The 17,488-nt window shown below is 47.2% G+C and overlaps 2 protein-coding genes across 6 annotated transcripts in view; one reads left to right on the forward strand and one right to left on the reverse strand.

Annotated features, from left to right (window-relative positions):
* The window catches only part of nav3 (neuron navigator 3), a 209,790-nt gene that overhangs the window by 54,242 nt on the left and 138,060 nt on the right, over positions 1 to 17,488 (forward strand). For 4 of the 5 annotated variants that reach the window (XM_084039398.1, XM_084039399.1, XM_084039401.1 and 1 more), the window contains exon 1: positions 14,545 to 14,983. The exons of the other annotated variant lie outside the window; for it this stretch is intronic. In XM_084039398.1, coding sequence (XP_083895524.1) covers positions 14,723 to 14,983 — 261 coding nt within the window. In that variant the 5' untranslated portion in view covers positions 14,545 to 14,722. Of the gene's footprint in view, positions 1 to 14,544; positions 14,984 to 17,488 lie in introns of those variants that run through there. 5 annotated transcript variants of the gene reach the window in all.
* The window catches only part of LOC311032187 (uncharacterized protein), a gene marked incomplete at its 3' end in the record, with an annotated part of 228,111 nt that continues 226,827 nt past the window's right edge, over positions 16,205 to 17,488 (reverse strand). The window contains exons 3-4 of the mRNA XM_084038825.1: positions 16,525 to 16,645; positions 16,205 to 16,294 (exon numbers count right to left, since the gene is read on the reverse strand). Coding sequence (XP_083894951.1) covers positions 16,205 to 16,294; positions 16,525 to 16,645 — 211 coding nt within the window. The remainder of the gene's footprint in view (positions 16,295 to 16,524; positions 16,646 to 17,488) is intronic.

The raw sequence follows: 17,488 nt of genomic DNA on the forward strand, positions 1-17,488 counted from the left end.
CTCCGCTCTCTCTCTCTCCCTGTGGTACGATAGTGAATGTAAGAATGATGGAACATTAATATTTATTTCCCCACTAATAAACGGTCTCGCTGCTGCGTTCTCCTCCGTCCAACCCGGCTCACTCTCGCTGTCTCACTCTCTGCCTGGACTGTCTGACTTCCTGAGTGTCTCTCTCTCTCTCTCTCTCTCTGTAAAGCCCCATTGACTTGCCCATTAACCTCCCTCATTCTCTCCTTTCATTTCCATCATTGCTTTCCTCTTTTGCTCCCTCCATCTCACTGCCTCTCTCTCTCTCTCTGTCTGCAGCTAAGGTCGATCGCTCTCTTTGACGTCCTCTTAACCAATCAGTGTGACGACTCAGCACTTTGATCACACTCACTTGTGCTCGCTGCGTCGACTAAAATAACCCTGACCATCACGGAGACTCAACTATATGGAAAAAATGAGAAGATGAACAGAATGTTTGCTGAAATTATAATAAAATATTAAATCAAAATATTTACAATCAGTGTTTTGTGTTCAAATAAAAAAATATATACATATGAATGCATTTTTAAATGAATAAAGAAACATACGATGTAGTTAAACATGTGAAAGTAAAGAGAAGAGGAGGACAATGGAGGTGTTAAATCTCCCCCCCGGCTTGATTGGTGGAGAGTAAATGTGAATCCTATCTCTCCCCTCCACACTCTCCTCCTGCTGGCCTTCGTTTGCTCCTCACCTCTGTTAACTCTCACCTTTTTCTATATTTAAATCCACATCACAAGACTTTCCTTTCCTTCTCCTTTTGGAACTTCCTGATGATTTTGTGTGGGTATTTTTTCAAATGTATGAGATCTGATCAGACATGAGACCATATAAAGAATTCATGTCATCATTATCTCGTCCAAAATAATTCTGATTTAGGATAATGTCCTGATAATCACCTTAAAACAAATATTCTGCATGAATTAAGGATACATGAATACATTTTTCTAACGTGTTTTTGTACCCCGTTTATTTTAAATCAGGCTATATTTTCATTTATTGACCATGAAAGTGAACCAGACAGCTTTTTCAAGTCACCTGTGCTCGTTTTAAATCCACCTGCAGCCTCCGAGTCGTTAGCAGGTGTTCAGACCGCGGTTCCATTCAAATGAATTAGGGGGCGCTGTTGAGTAGAGCAGCCTCACAGTGGGAGGTCAGAGCCTCTCGTCCGTCCCCTGTGATGAAACAGAAAGTAGAGCTGTAATAAAACCATGTTTAGTCCTTTAAGTTAGCGAGAAGCCGTCAGCTGAACGTTCAAAATGTAAAAACGTATGTTTCCAGACGGACGACGGGCTGGACACTCACACTCACACACACAGACACACACACACACAGACACAGACACACACACACACACACACACACAGCGCCGTGACTGGTGATTATAAGACACTCGTAGCCGGTTTGTCTGACAGATCTGCTGAGCAGCAAGACGTGACCCGTCTGTCATTTAAATGCAGTTAGGAGGGTATTTCTGCTCACGTCACATGACCTTTGACCCTAGACACCGGGCCTGGACAATTGCTGGAATAGAAACGGTCATTAATGAATTGTGCGTTGTTGTGGACTATCTGTGGAGCTGATGACTCGGAGGTCTCCCTGCGTGTTGATTGGTCCTTTGGGGAAACGACAGAATCACTTCACCGCCGGAGATTTGAATCTCAAAAATGATTTCCATCAATTAACTCTGGGGACCAGGCTGATCATTTTCCTGTCAAAGAAGATACACACACACACACACACGCACACACGCACACACACACACACACACACACCAGCTTAGAAAGTAACCAGTGAACCACAACATATTCTATAATCACTGTTGGACATGCTGTAGGATAAATGACATATATGATGTCTTTTTTTATTTATTTTATAACTTTCATTCCCATGCTGATCAGGAAGCATCCAGTCGAGACTAATCCATTTACTGTGTCCTCGTCTGTCTGTCTGTCTGTCTGTCTGTCTGTCTGTCTGTCTGTCTGTCTGTCTGTCTGTCTGTCTGCTGGGATGTTTGCTGTCACCTCGTTGGTTGTTAGCTTTAACAATACATTCTAACCTCGTTAATGTTTCTAATTATCCATTATTTTAATTCCAAGTATTCAGTGATAATAAGGCATATTTGACACATTGTGGATGTTGAGCGTTTAAAACTGTTGTCTTCTTGTCATTTTCCTTAAATCCATGACGTCATGCTTCTAGACTTGTTGCTCATTTCCTACTTTACTCTCATTTCTGTCCCATGAGCTTCATTGTTTTATAACTTATAATGATGTGAGGGAAACGTCATTTCATTTCAGATGCATTCAAACTCCTGCTTCATTGATTAATTGATAAGCAGGTGACAGAAAAGTAAACGACAAACAAACAAAGTTTCAGGTGTTTTAGAACATTTTGATGAACATTGTTTCCCTCTTATGCTTTATATGATTCTTCTTTTTGGTTCTCTTTCGTTTGTGCATAACATAGTAATAACAGAAGGCCTGCCGTGTTGTAATACAGTGCATTGTTAGGCTGATGTGACCCGCTCAGGTAGACACAACTAGTAGAAACATAATCCCTGTAAACTAGGTGATTCATGAAACCTCCTCTGGGACGAGTGGAAGGAAGGAATCAGAGGAGAAACCAAAATGAGTGCTGTGGAATAAGGAGGTCGTCCCAGGACAGGAGGATTCCTTGATCCTGGACTCGGTGACCTTCGCCCGTCCCGGCTCCCTTTCACCACAGCCATTTGTCCATACGTCAGCCTTTAAGAGCTGGCTATTACCATAATGAGTAGGTGTGCTCCAGACCCATTTCTGCAAATATTCAGAAGCCTATCGCCTGCTGCTTCAGGCCAAAGCTTTCACTCGTCTTATCCACATCCTCCCCCTCCCCTTCATCCAGGCTATTAGGCCCATTTCACAGTGGCTGTGCACCGTGGCTCCAGTGGGTATTAGCCATGAGAAGAGAGATGGTTTCCCACCGTCCCCACAGCCGACGCTCAGCCAAACCTGGCCTCTCTCACCGCCTGACCTCACGCTCAAGTGGGCGTGCAAAGAATATGTCTTGGAGTGGGACGAAAAAACAACAACGTTAAAAAAAAAACCCCAAAAAGAAAGAAAATGTGCATTTAATTGCAGCCGGCGTCGGTTTTCAACGTTTATTCCAGGGACAAACCGGCTCTTTGTTGAATCAGATCTTCCCTCACACCTTCTCTCCCACCTGACTCCTCCTCATCACGCCTCTGTATGTTTTCTAAGGGGACGAAGAGCAGGGGCTTTATTGTGCAGAAACCACAGAAAGGCTAATGCCCCGATCTGTGGAGGGGAGTTTGTTTGTGGAGTTAACATTCCTAACCTCCATAGAGGGAGTTTTCTTCTCCATCATGGTGTTTGTGGTCATTTCACGGTCCAGTAGGGATCTCCAGCTGGGCGGGTCCTCCACTAACCCTCCACAGAGGGACGTTACCTTCTTCCTTCAGTCCTTCTTTAAACCAATCACGTCCCCTTAATTCACTTAGCTCTAATGAGAGGACAGAGAGAGTCATCCTGATATATACTGTATATATATATATATATATGTATTTATGAATTATGGAGGATTATGGCTGCAAAGCACCGAGTCATTACAAAGCCATCAAAGGTTATGAACTGTGAGATCACAGGATGTCCTCACAGTTATAGACATAAATACACACAAACACAGATCGTTGAGCAGATCACCACCTATGTGAAGCTTTATATTCCACTCCAGGAAGCTTAATGATCCAGCCAGCAGCTCATCAGCACCACCAGTACCACCACCACCACCAGCACCACCACCAGCACCTCCACCCTCTGGCCTGTTAGAAGAACCTGTTCTATGAAAGGCTTCTCTAGCCGTCTGTAATGACTTCCTCAGACCCGTTTGGAACCCAAGCCTACAGTTAAGATTATTGATGGCTGATATTATAATACTAAGATCCACACATGTGACTTATTGTCCTCTTATTAAAGCCACGGTAGGAAAGTGTAGCGCCCGCCTGTGACATACCAGTAACCCACTGTGACTTCTGGGAAACTCCTCTGCTGCACCGGCGTTTCCCCTGAAGAGGGCGAGCCGGCCGGCTTTCATCCCACGTCTTTGTTTCACGGCTTCTTCTCTGAGGTTTTAGTGAGGAGATCGATGCTGCAGATTTACAGCCCGGGGGTCGAGATGTCAGAGCGATGCTGAGTGGTGGTCAAACAGACCCATGCTCCACTTAGAGCTGACCTGTTTTAAATTCTGGCTCTGAGATCTGCCTGAGAGATACCTTCAGTTCAAGAGTGCGACGTCGCAGGGTCACTCAATCATCATCGCTAGTGTTTTCTACCGATGTTCAGATAGCATGTGCATTCGCTCTGTTGAAGAAGAAAGGAAGAGTGATTCGTTCCCTCAGGTCGGCATCCATCACTCTGCAAAGTGAGCAGCACAGCGCCGCTTCCCCTGCCGTCAGCATGGACTTTACTGGCACGGCAATAAAGCATAAAAACACACTTTATCACAGTCAGCTGTTAGATTTTAGTGGACTTCATCTAAACTTTAATATTAATTATTGTATGAATATAAAACCTGCTGGCACCTTTTTTTATTTTCACAACATTTCTTGTGAATCATACGCTTGTTTAGTCTCTCTTTAAGGAGGCAACGCATGCTATATATATATATATATATATATATATTTATATATATATATATAATGTCCATACCAGACTGTAGCACGTGTGCACGGCTGCATGTCCTGCCTGGAGAGCCAGCTGTTGTCCACTGATTCCAGTCGTTGTGCTGAGCTAAGCTGCCCGGCTTCATAAAGAACAGACAGATACGTCGAACTTTTGGCAAGAAACCAAAATCCATAATCCCCAAAATGTCAAACAATTCTTTTAACGAGCAGCGCTCAGCGCCGACTCCTCGTCCAATTACCTGGAGGTGAACCCCGATCAAAGCGGCCGGAGGCTCTTTTCAGACCCGTTGACACCGACTTGAATGTGCTGTTATTTCTTGAATTGCTTCACACAGATAAGTAAAAAAAAGCTGGTTCCATTATGCAGCAGCAGCAGCAGCCTGTTAGCCTTTGCCACTTTCACAGCCACATTTCATTAAAGTGAAGCTCCGGCTCGGTGTTATGGTTCACTGGCGGGAGTCTGCAATATGTTCTAACACTGCTCACAATCCTGCAGCAAGTGTAAAGTCTGACACACACACACACACACACACACACACACACTCCTCAGACTGACAGGTGGTCCAAACACAGCAGCAGGAGGGGTAAGGGGGGCATGGTTCAGACTCCTCCAGGTCCTTTTATAGCCCTGTGCCCACGCGCCGGTGCCCACCCACTGGTGATGAAGTGTCAGAGCGGGCGCCGTCACACGCCGTGAGCTCGTCAGGGACCGGAGAGCCAGATTAACCCCCCCACCACACTGTTTGGGGCTCGCCGCCTGTGGCAGTCTGCCTGGAAGACCTTAATTGGACAATGCGGAGTGTGGTGGACGGCGGCCGGTCTGGTTTGAGCAACAGGCTTCACGCTAAGAGGCTCTCAGCCACGTGTTGCCTCCTTAATAAACCAGTTAAAGTGATTTACTGGTGAGCTAGTAACTTTTATTTTCTAAAAACCAGATAAGAGAGAGAAGATGCTGACCCTCCACATCCTCAGTGGAGATGTGGAGGGTCAAGGTGAGGTGAAGATGTGGGTGAATTATTGCTGCCGTCAGCCGAACATTGGAAAGCTCTTCATGTGGCGGTGATGTACCAATAACCAGCCCACGTTGGTTCTATCAAATCCTCTTCCTTTCATGCTGGCTTCGTCTGATCCCGAGGAAGAGAGAACAGCCCCTCCATCGTCCTCTTCCACTCCATCGTGTAATGTGGAAACAGATCTGGGTGTTTATCCGTCGACGGCTGGGAGCTGACTAACGTCTGGTCGTCAAATTGCATCTGTGTAGCGTTGCCAATCACAACCTGAGTGTGAGAGGAGCCAATCACGGGGAAGTAGAAGGAATTACAAGTGTTTCCCTCCTCGTTTGGTTTACTTTTCACAGCTACGAGGCTAAGATGGCGTTCCTCTGGAGGTGGATGTGATCCCAGAGTCACATCTGTACCAGCGACTGTACTAGAAATTACTTTCTACACGGCTGCTGCTCCACCACAGAGTTCATGAGACTCAGGCTTGTTTATGACTAATTACTGGCCTCCACATGCACATTTGAGAGATTCCTAGTCATTTTGGGGTTATTCCACAAGAGGTCATTAACATGTGATTGCTCCGTGACACATCCAGAGGCATGCGTTCTCTGGTTTTCACTCTACGTGACTCACGTTGGAGAAAAGTTGGTCTATCACATGAACTATATAACCGCCTGTCCTGTAGGTGGAAGGATTTTATACCACTTTATTTTATAGTGACTCAAAGCAGAAGGAAAAAAAAGCATCTTACACTGTGAACTTCTTTGCTCCGCTGGCCCGAATATGAACTATATCAGTCCGCCTTAAATAAGCGCTCCTACAGGGTTGATTGTATCAGTAAGAGGTGATTACAGCCTGTTATTTTATTGTATTTGTGATTTATTTTTTACCTGAACAATCAGCCATGATGAGGGTAATGAGCACCTGATGTGACAGCTCGACAGTAAGTCTTGAAGCTCGTCAGCAGCTGCCATTAACGCCACAACCAACACTCATAAAGAACCGTTAACATCCAGATGGCGCTCGGCTGGGACGCGGCGGAGACGCAGAATGGAGTCATTAAGCACCGATTGATAGGACGGATGCCTTCGCACGACGGAATCAGTCAATGTGGACACTTAGGTTTCCACATTCAATCCCAAATCAGGCCTCGCGTTGCCGTGGATACGGCCAGATACAACCGCTTAGAGACGACTCATCTGATTCCTCGTATGTCACAATATCTGAACTCCACATACGTACGGTTTGGTTTAGAGGTCGTTAACTTTTCTCCAATCAAACAGTGTGTGTGTGTGTGTGTGTGTGTGTGTGTGTGTGTGTGTGTGTGTGTGTGTGTCACTGTCAGACAAACCTGTAATAACCCTCGTCCAGGCAACGGCGAGCACCATTAAGCTTTCAGCGGCCGTCGTCAAAACACTGTGACAACACTGGAAAGAGCCTTTAAGTGTAAACACGGCGGCCGGACCACCCTTGGGTGCACACACACACACGGGTGTAAACACTCTTTATAGAGCCTGTTCTCTGTCTGTGTATCACACACACACACACACACACATACACTGTAATCAGCCTGCGAGGCTTCGGCAGCATCTCGCTGATATATCTACCGGCACGAGTCACGACGTACGTCCAGCGGCGAGGTCGGCACGCCGGTCCTTTCTTTGTTTCACGATGCGAGCAACAAGCAGCTCAGCAGGGGCCGTACTTACAAAAAAAACAAAAAACACCCCGCGCCCACAGGAAGTGGTTAAAAAAACCTCAAAGCCACCCAAACATTTTATTTGGATATTTCATTTTCAGAACCTGCTGATAGAAAACACTCCAGGAGCAATAAAGACAAGTTAAATGTACAGAAACACGCCGCCAGTCAACAGGAAGTACAGCCGACACATTCATGCCAGAGGAACGCACACACACACACACACACACACACACACACACACACACAGTCCCTCCCACACACACACACACACACACACAGTCATCAGTAGACACACTTCCTGCTCATAGCGACTCAGACTTGGATCTCTCAGAAAAACCTCTGCAGGTCAGAGTGTACCAATTAGATGACTGTCCTCCTCCCCCTCCCCCCTCCTCCCCCTCCTCCCCCTCCCTCTCCTGTTGCATCATAAATCAAAACAGAGCAGCTTTTTTTTCTTCCGTAGGATCTTATGTAACGTGTAATGTATGTACTTTACTAGACGGCGAGCACGTACAGCGCCGCCGCAGGCCGCCTTTAACAAGCCGGTTGCCGTGGAGACGGGCATTAAACATAATGAGACGTTGCACGCTGGACGCAGGCCGCTTTATTTGGTGTGTTATCATGCGACGCTGTCTTTTCATGTATATGTGAGCTCAGCATCACGCTCACATCTGGACGTGTTGACTCCTCCCCCCCACTCATGACACCAACATGTGTTTATCAGAGGAGAAGCTTTGTTCACAGGCCGGGGGTGCAGGTTAAACGCTGGGCCTTAACACCCGTTTGAGAGTAATGAGGTTAAGCTGTCTGCTGTTCTGAAAGCTGACGGCGTTCTAACACCAGAGCTTTTTGATTGGCTGGTACTGGAGGTTTGAATCTGGATGTGGTGTCCTAATAATATAATATAATAATAATAAAGCGAGTAGATTCATAGATTCTCATGGTTACACGGCCTCTGCTGATGGAGCCTGAGCGATGCGATCCCAGAGGTGGTGAAAACCTCTTCCTGCTTTGCTGCGGAGCTTCCTGTGGAGCCGAGTGGCCGTGACCTTTTGAGTGGAGCTTGTCTTCATCTCACCTCCGCATGGCGGCTTGTGTTCAGGAGGACTGGGAGTCAGTAAAACCTTCAGCGTATATAAGTCAACCGTGGGAGTCTGAGTGGGTTAGTAACAGCCAGGTGTGAGTGATGTTCCCCCTGGGACGAGATGTTCCCCCCCACTTCACCATCAACCTGTCCAGCTTCCTCCTGTGTACCTCATCCCTTTATTGTGCTTCTATTGTCTCATCTATTTATTGTGCAGCCCTTTGGAAAACCTTGTGTTTGTTCAAACCGTTATAAATAAAGTGGATTGGATCAATCAACCACTTTTTAAACTGCAGACTGAAGAAACAAGAATAAATAAAAGTGCATTTTTATTATATTATTTCGTGCTGCCCAAGAATACGCCATTTAGTGTCATTAGTAGGGAATCAGTGTAAAACTACAAAAAGAGGACAGTGTGATGAATGAAGCTGAGATTTTGCCTTGACCTTTTGACCTTTATGTCAGCTAACTTTATCTTCTGCTGCAGGAGTACAAGGCTTTTCAGGATGCTGTAAAGTGGACAATTGAAGGTGACATGGGATCAAATTGAAGATTCATACAGGAAACCCAATACAAGTCATTTCCAGAGAGGACGATGTGGACACACAGATACACACTCAATCAATGAAAACCGACGGTCTGTTTTCCATTGATTTGGGGTGATACCTCTGCTCTGTCAGTACAAGGCTTTTTTTTTTACAACCTCCACATCCCTTGCCGTTGTTTTCGAGGGAGGACTCCCATTCGGCACCTCAGGACTTTATCAACTCCAGCTGTGAAATCCAAGACTCGGCAGGAGAGTGTTTTCCGGGCGGGGAGACGTGGAGATACGGGCTGGACGAGGGCAAGAGCCGTGGCGAATCACAACGGAAAGGAATGCGATGGTCGTAAACGGGATTGATTTACGCCGACGGGGCCCGCGAGGAACGCCACCGGCCGAGTGGTGCGGTGTGTTTCCTCCGAGGGGAGTGCAGAATCTAAGATGATACGTGGAGATAGAGGGCTGATCTGGATGCTTCTACTACACTGGAGAGTGCTTAGAAGCATCACAGCGTGGAAACGTTGTCATCACCTCGTCTTCCTCCCTCTTCGTAGTATCATTCCATCCTCGTGTCGTAGAACAGGAATGGTGTGCTTTTGTTTTCTTATCGCTCCTCCAAAACAACGGGATGGAAATCAAAACGATCCCCAACGTTCTCGCCGTAAATCTGAATCCGGGCTCCGATCCCCAGCAGCCGTGCGGTTGCTCCGTTTGTAATAAGAGCTGGGGGGCTTTGATATCGAAGAGGGAGGGAGACGGAGCGTCGGGGCGAGTTTTAAGACGTGAATACACCACGAGGCGTTCAGGCGTCTCACAAAGTAACTAGAGAGGAAGGGAGTTTGAAACTGTGGAGGGGAAAAGATGCTGACATAAGTACAAACGAACATTTGGACTCACTCTTTATACTTATACTATATTACTATGTATACTATACTAAGTACCTTTTGCAACTAATACGTCTGTGCCTTCAAGTGCAATTTAATGTAGTATTGGGGTACTTGGGTACTTGTGATGTAGTACTTTGGGTACTTGGTTGGGACCTTGTAATGTAGTACTTGGGGTACTTGGGACCTTGTAATGTAGTACTTGGGTACTTGTAATGTAGTACTTGGGTACTTGGGTACTTGTAATGTAGTACTTGGGGTACTTGGGTACTTGTAATATAGTACTTGGGGTACTTGTAATGTAGTACTTGGGGTACTTGGGTACTTGTAATATAGTACTTGGGGTACTTGGGTACTTGTGATGTAGTACTTGGGGTACTTGGTTGGGACCTTGTAATGTAGTACTTGGGGTACTTGGGTACTTGTAATGTAGTACTTGGGGTACTTGAGTACTTGTAATATAGTACTCGGGGTACACTGCAGTACTTTTGAATTGCAGAATGACTACTTGCCAGCCGTATTTGTCTGCTCCTCCACGTTGAATGCAGACCTGTAAGGAAGTTTCCCATGATGCTCGGTGTTTCCTGCGTGGAGGCGGACCGTGGAGGAGCCGGCAGGCCGACTGAGGAGCAGGAATCCGTGAGAGGATGAAAGTGAACGTGTGATAACGTCACCGGGTCACGCTCGCTGACGCTCGTTTTATTTTCCACCACTGATAGCATTCAGAGTGCTAACGGGTCCAGGTGTGTGTGTGTGTGTGTATGTGTGTGTGTGTGTGTGTGTGTGTGTGTGTGTGTGTGTGTGTGTTAGGGAGGGGGTGGAAGGGTTTTGACCCCTCTTATCTGCAGCACCCCGGTGTGTTTGTTTTCACAGCCACAGCACAACCTCAGTGCTGACGTCATGTGACCCTGGGCGGTATCTTTCATATCACCCCTCCCAGACACACACACACACACACACACACACATACACATACACACACACACACACACACCATCTCCCGCCTGGAACAGATAATAAACACATGACATTATTGATTCCATAACCCAGAAATATCTGTTATTCTGACTTGTTTTGTTTTCCAGCCAAAATACAGAATATTAACAGGAACAGCATAAAGGTGGCATCGGACTAAACCAACTATCTCTGACATACACTCCAGATAATATCTGATATTACACATAATATTTCTCTTCAAAACATCTGATAATAAAGATCCATCCTCCTTACTCTGGGTTCCTGGTTATGTTTTAAATTGAGAGCAAATATGAGTCTAATTTAAATCAGACTTCCTTTGATTCTAGTAAACCTTTGAGGTTTGAGTCGGTGATTCTATTCAGAAACACGTTATATTACTTGAAACCCTCGTTATAATACACCGATAGCAATGAATACATAAAATGCTCTTGACATAAACATTATTTAATAATATCATGTGTGGCCGTGGCAGGACTGTAAAACCTGTAAAATACTCCCGCTGTCTGTTCTGTTGACTGAATGAAGCTGCCTTCAGGTGTCGTCGGGAAAATTCGACTTCTTCCTCCACCTTCCACCTCCAGCCTCCCCTCAGCTGGAATGCGTTCCCTCTCCACCAGATATTTGGTGGTTGTTGTCGACCACAAACTTAAGGAAGCTCTGCTGGGCGGCCGGCGCTGCATTTAGGTGCGGTGAGGTCGTTTTCATGTCAAAATAAGACGAAAGGCATTTTTTAACGAGAGGTTATCTCCAGTTGTTTTTAAAAAGGCCGCTGTCTTCACCTCTTAAGATGCAGACGGAGAACAATACGTCGTCTTCGTGGTGATTTCTCCAGCATGTCGGTGACATGTTAGTCCTGATCCTGGACTGTGTGCTTTGGTCCGCGGTGGTATTTTTCTCGTCTTAGTGGTGACCGATTGACTCAGTTGAAACATTTGACAGGCCCTAATCTTGGACTCCACCGAGGTGGTCTTCCACTGCAGCCTTGCTGATTGCTTCTCAGTCTGGCTTCCACGTTATTCTGAAATATAACTGAGCAATTCAGCACACGATTTCATTTAATCTCCTTTTGTCAACATCTTCCCACCAGTGAAACCTGGTCCGGTCTCTAAACCGGTTTGACGTGGGGGCTAAATTTAGAGATCCTCCGGTAGCCAAACACGAGGACGCTGACCTGCCGACGCCATGCGTGAGCGAGGCTGGAAGTCGAACCTGAGATCTGCCTCGCCGGTGTTGACTTTGGAGCGTTCCACCGTTAAAACGGGGAACATTTCAGCGCCGCGTTACGGCCGTGGCCTTTTCACCGGCAGATAGCAGAGATGTTATCTCAAATAAAAACAACAAAATACACGAGGAAGTGAGTTTCCTTCAGATCTCTCTGAGGTTTCGGTGTAAGCTTGTTTTGCTCTCAGCACCCCGGGGACGGGAAACCTCGTCACCCAGGCGGCTTTCCCGACAGATCCACGGCGATGAGGTTGGACGCCCGCCAGAGCGTGCTGCCATTCCTGCAGCTCAGCAGGCGGCGGCGGTAGAAGCCGAGGTTGGAGCCGCGCCATCCATTCACGTGGTATCCTGTTGTTTTAGGCTCGTCATGATTGAAAACATGTTGGAGGAGCTGGTGCTATTCTGGGCCCGGGAACTAGTCCCTATTAAGGCAATTGACTGTCGGAGGCAGTGAGGCGCTATGAAAGTGAGCCGGACAGGAAGCTGCAGCGTGTAAAGTCATCATGTTGTACTTAACTGATTTCTACAAGCTTGTTTTTGTACTGGGCTACTGATCAGAACTAAAAAGGGGGGCACATGTAGACCTGATGGTGTGTTTGATCCCCTGTCTTTCTATTGGACGATGCCGTGTTAAAAGGTTCCGGTTATCGTGCCCCTCTTGATTCCAGCACCATCTCCTCGCCTCTAAAAAAACAAACAGAACCAGATGGAGCCCTTTTCCATATAAAACTTTCACTCCCTTTTATGTAAAAAAAAAAAAAGAAAAGGGGGAGGGGGGGCAGCGACATGTCATATTGTGTCCGGTTAATGAGCTCCAAATGCAGCAGAGCTCATCTGTCTCTCAGCGAGCAGAACAAAACCACTTGATGGAAACCATGTCCATCACATGTGCAGCTGAACTTTGAAGAAGTATTGGGATCTGTCCCCGATTCATCCCGTCGTCCTTCAGACCGTGAGAACAACGCTTAGAATAACTTCAGAATAAAAGCTCAATATTCAGCATTCGTATTTACCGCTGTGTGTGTGTGTGTGTGTGTGTGTGTGTGTGTGTGTGTGTGTGTGTGTGTGTGTGTGTGTGTGTGTGTCTTGTTGCCACCTGCTCATTAAAGGACAGCAAGTTAGTTAGCAACAGATCTGTTTTAAGGTGGGCTGGCCTTTTAAGATGGACCAGCTATTCTTCTTTATATACTTTATAACATTACTTTTAACTGTTCATTCTTATTGTCTCTTTATGGTAAAACTGTTCATTATTATCTGTAGTTTCTTATTTAAATATTTGTTTCAACGTTTTTTTGAGGTTCAAACTGTATTTATTCAAGTTTCTCGCCAAATATTTCTCCAAGATTACATTTAATGACTTGGATAGTGATTTTGATTTGTTAGCTGCGTTGCTAACGGGACGGTGCTAGTGAGAGATTGTGATCTCTCTGAACAGCACACAGGAATGAAGCACGATATAATCCGTGTGATTAAGTCACTTGTTCTAAATGTTGCTATGCTGTCCAGCAGGTTTCTAACAGCTGACATTAACATCTCGCCGGTTTCAGCTGATTGGTTGTTCACGATGTGGTTTAAAACAAACCCAACCACATCTTTCCTTCCCTGGGATTTCTCCTTTGGTTGTTTTTGGTGCTTTGCAGTGTATTCAAAGCCTGCATGTCAGGATTTATCATAATAATGTTCCATCAGACAGAAAACGTTGTCCTTGAATAAATAATAACAAGGAACATAAATACATCCGTTTATATCGTGCAGATTAATGTTATATTCTAAGATTCCTACTTATTAAACATGGAATCACAACAAAGACCAACTGGAGACGAGGCTGTTTATTTAAGTTTCATTGTTTCCAGTGAGGAGGAATAAAGGGAGCGTTACTGTGAGAGGAGCCAACAACAAGCTCGGCAACAGAAAACCAGTTGAGCAACAACCAAACCAGATTTTTTTTATTTTTTTTAAGAGTTTCCAACAGCTGTTTGTACTGGAATCCTCCTTTTCTTATTTTAACCCCAAACAAGCATCTTTTTTTAGATTTCCTTATTTCGTATAACTCTTTGGGGCTTCTCTCTCTCTCTCTCTCTCTCACATTTTAACATTTTCTCTCGTCAACGGGAGGGGCGGCTCCAGATGTAGAGAGAGAGTCTATTTCTGGAGAGAGAGAGAGAGAGAGACATCCGTACAGAGTGCTGTTTGGACAGTTGCATTGAACACTCAGGTCTCAGCAATCAGAGCGTTGCCAGCGGTGGTTTTATACCTTCCAGAGGAGTTCACGCCCCCTTGAACTGTTTTGGCTGACTTCGTGGTTCACTTCCAACAGAGAGAGAGAGAGAGAGGGAGAGGGAGGGGAGGGAGGAGTGTTTCTTGTGGGAGGAGAAGGAGGAGGGAGTGAGCAGGAGGAAGGAGAAGCTCTCTCACTTTCTGTGAGTCCTGCTCGCTGTAGGCTACACAATGAGAGCAGTTGCTTTCCTCTCAGTCTGAGAGGCAACTGTTGTTTTTTCTTTTCTTTTTTTAGTATATACACATCAGAAGGAAGTCGCTGCTCCCTTTCCCCTCAGTCTGTGGACCTGTCTCACTCCCGTGCTGCTGTCTGAAGAAGCACCATGCCGGTGGTCGGCGTCGCCTCCAAGCTCAGGCAACCCGCCGCCGTGGGCAGCAAGCCGGTGCACACCGCTCTCCCCATCCCCAGCGCGGTGCGGGCGGCCGCCTCGCAGGGCTACATGGCCCGGCAGCAGGAGGTCAGGGCGGGCGACGGCACCCCGGGGCTCTCCTGCCAGCTGTCAATCAAGTCTGAGCAGCAGCAGCGTGAGAGGACGTCTGAGGGGAAGACCAGGGCTCAGACGGAGGAGAGCAAGATCTGCAAGGTGAGTCTCGCTGAGGTAGTGGGACCGCAGGTGTCTTCTGTCCCCTCACCCGTCTGTCCCCTCTCCGCCGGCTCGGCTGGAGCAGGTGTCGCTCCGGAGCGGCGGTGAGTCATGTGTGCTCCGGTGGGATGATGTCGCCGGTTTCTGGTCATCAAAGAAGAGGGGAAACTGGATGAGTAATGCATCGCTGTCAGCGTATTACCTCACCCTGCTGCAGATCATTTGCTAAATTGTGTGTGTGTGTGTGTGTGTGTGTGTGTGTGTGTGTGTGTGTGTGTGTGTGTGTGTGTGTGTGTGTGTGTGTGTGTGTGTGTGTGTGTTTTGAAGTATTTAGTGTAGCCTACCTGGGAAGTGGAGTCTGCTCCACTAAGGGTGTGCTACCTGAGAAGCCCCATAGATTATAGTGAACATGGTCTGAATACACTCTCCCTGCTTTTCTCCTCAATCTGTCTCCTCTGCTTTCTAATATTTCAGATAGATTACCCCCCCCCCCCCCCCCCCCTCCCTATATGCTCCTACAGTATATTCTTAATACCCCCCCAGTGGCGACAAAATGTTGCAGATGGTTTAACGGAGGCACAGAGATCATTGTTAAGTGGTTCCCCATACTAAACACCAGCGCTGCCAAGTCCTTTCCCTTTTTGCGGAAGGCTTTGGCTCCGTTCCTCCGGCTGCAGCAGAGGAGGCGGGGTCGCCCCGTCCCGAGGAGGAAGGACTTTTCAAAACTCCCCGCCAAATAGTTTTAGCAGCGCTGCAGTCCGTCCCACATCCACAACTGTCAGAGCACCAACTGAAACCTTCCTGTCTAGCCGGTTGATCTCCCCCCCTCCTCCCCCGTCCGCCCCTCTTTTTACCGGTAACTTCCCGACAGAGCTCCCAGACCCCGATTCTCTTTTTTTTTCTGGGCTTGTGATACTGAACAAAGCTGCTGATTTTCCTCGTGACGCAGAGGAAACACGGGCAGGAGACATCAAAGCGAGGGTCAGCGCTCCCCTGCCTCTAAATCCTCCCGCCCTCGTGTCCAGATCGCCTGCAGGGTGACCACGAGGGAGGGGGGGGGGGGGGGTCATCATTAACCTGCTGCTGAACTGGAGACTTCAGCCTGACTTCCAGCTAGTTAGCATGACTCAGTCCTTCCAAACCTTCCTGTCTCCTAAAAGTTGATCTGGGTTCGAAGCTGAAGGCTTGACTTCCACTTCAGCATCCATCTCCCATCATGCTCTAGTTCATGCAGACTTCGGACGGACCCAGATCTTCCACCTGCAGTCTGACCAGCAGGGCTTCACCTCGGAGGCCGTACTGCTGGGCTGGCTGCAGGGAAAGGGAGGCACGTGAGAACCAGAACCACGTCTGTGCTTGGCAGTCAGTCAGACCCTGCTGCACTGAAATGAGTGGTTTCCTAAAGGGACTCTGGTGCTCCAGAACCCTCCCGCTTTTGTCCACAGGGACCACGAAAACCTCCTCATGGTAGCTTCATTATGTATTTAGCATTATTATCTCCAAGCTGTGACATAAATCCTGCAGGGTGCTATGGCTCTGACCCCTGACCCCTGGCCTTGCGTTTGGTGGTAGATCATGAGGTTTGAGCATCCGCTGAACCGCGCTGGGGTCCGTGTCCTTGGGAAGCTCGTAGGCAGGCTGAAGGCTCCGGCCTGCCCCAGCCTGTCGGGGTGGGTGAGGAATGGGTGGTATGGAGGGGGGTAATTAGTCCGTCTGATTGTGTTGTGTAGATCCTTAGGAGCTCTCAGAGAGGGGGGGTAAAAGCTGTCATTACTCCTTCACATTAACCACCACCCCTTGATTAATTTGCAGCAATATTATCGAGCAGGATCAAGCGTAGGACTGTGTGTGTGTGTGTGTGTGTGTGTGGCTGCATACCCCTGGTGTATACAATAGTCAGCATGTGTTGGCTTGTTTGCCCGAGGTTAAACACATCCTAACCCGGCTGCTGTTTGCCAAAGACTTGATCTAAAGATAGTTTCACTTACTTGTTGGTGGAAACGTCCACCTGTCTGCTCCACCACCAGGTGAAGAATATTAGACCCATGACACACGTATGTATTCATCACCTCTGTGTTGTTGTTGTGGTTGCCGTGCAGAACAGCAGGTCAGCACTACGGTGAAATAGACGGATCACCTGAGCTGCATGCAGCCGGGAAAGTCATGAATCAGCAGAATGATCCTGGAAGTGAAGCAGAGAGGAAGAAGGGATCGGTTGTTCCGTTGGCGTGGTGTTTGCAGAAGACGGCGGGCCGATGAAGCGTTTATCTGATTTGACCGGGACTTAATGAAGTGTCAGCCGCCGCTGATAGGAAATTATCTTGTGCATCAAGAGTTTTTTGGCAGCTGTCCAAATCACACAGCCCCCCCCCCCGGGACTCATTTAATAAAGTGGCTGTGGAGGAGCTGAAAACGCATCGCAACCCTTTTGTGATTAAATCTACAGTAAGGCAGAACAAATGCGTCGGTTTGGATTCGTCTTCATCCATCCTTGAAGAATTTGTG

This window comes from Eutrigla gurnardus (assembly GCF_963514095.1).
Source record: "Eutrigla gurnardus genome assembly, chromosome: 21".
Classification (NCBI taxonomy): domain Eukaryota; kingdom Metazoa; phylum Chordata; class Actinopteri; order Perciformes; family Triglidae; genus Eutrigla; species Eutrigla gurnardus.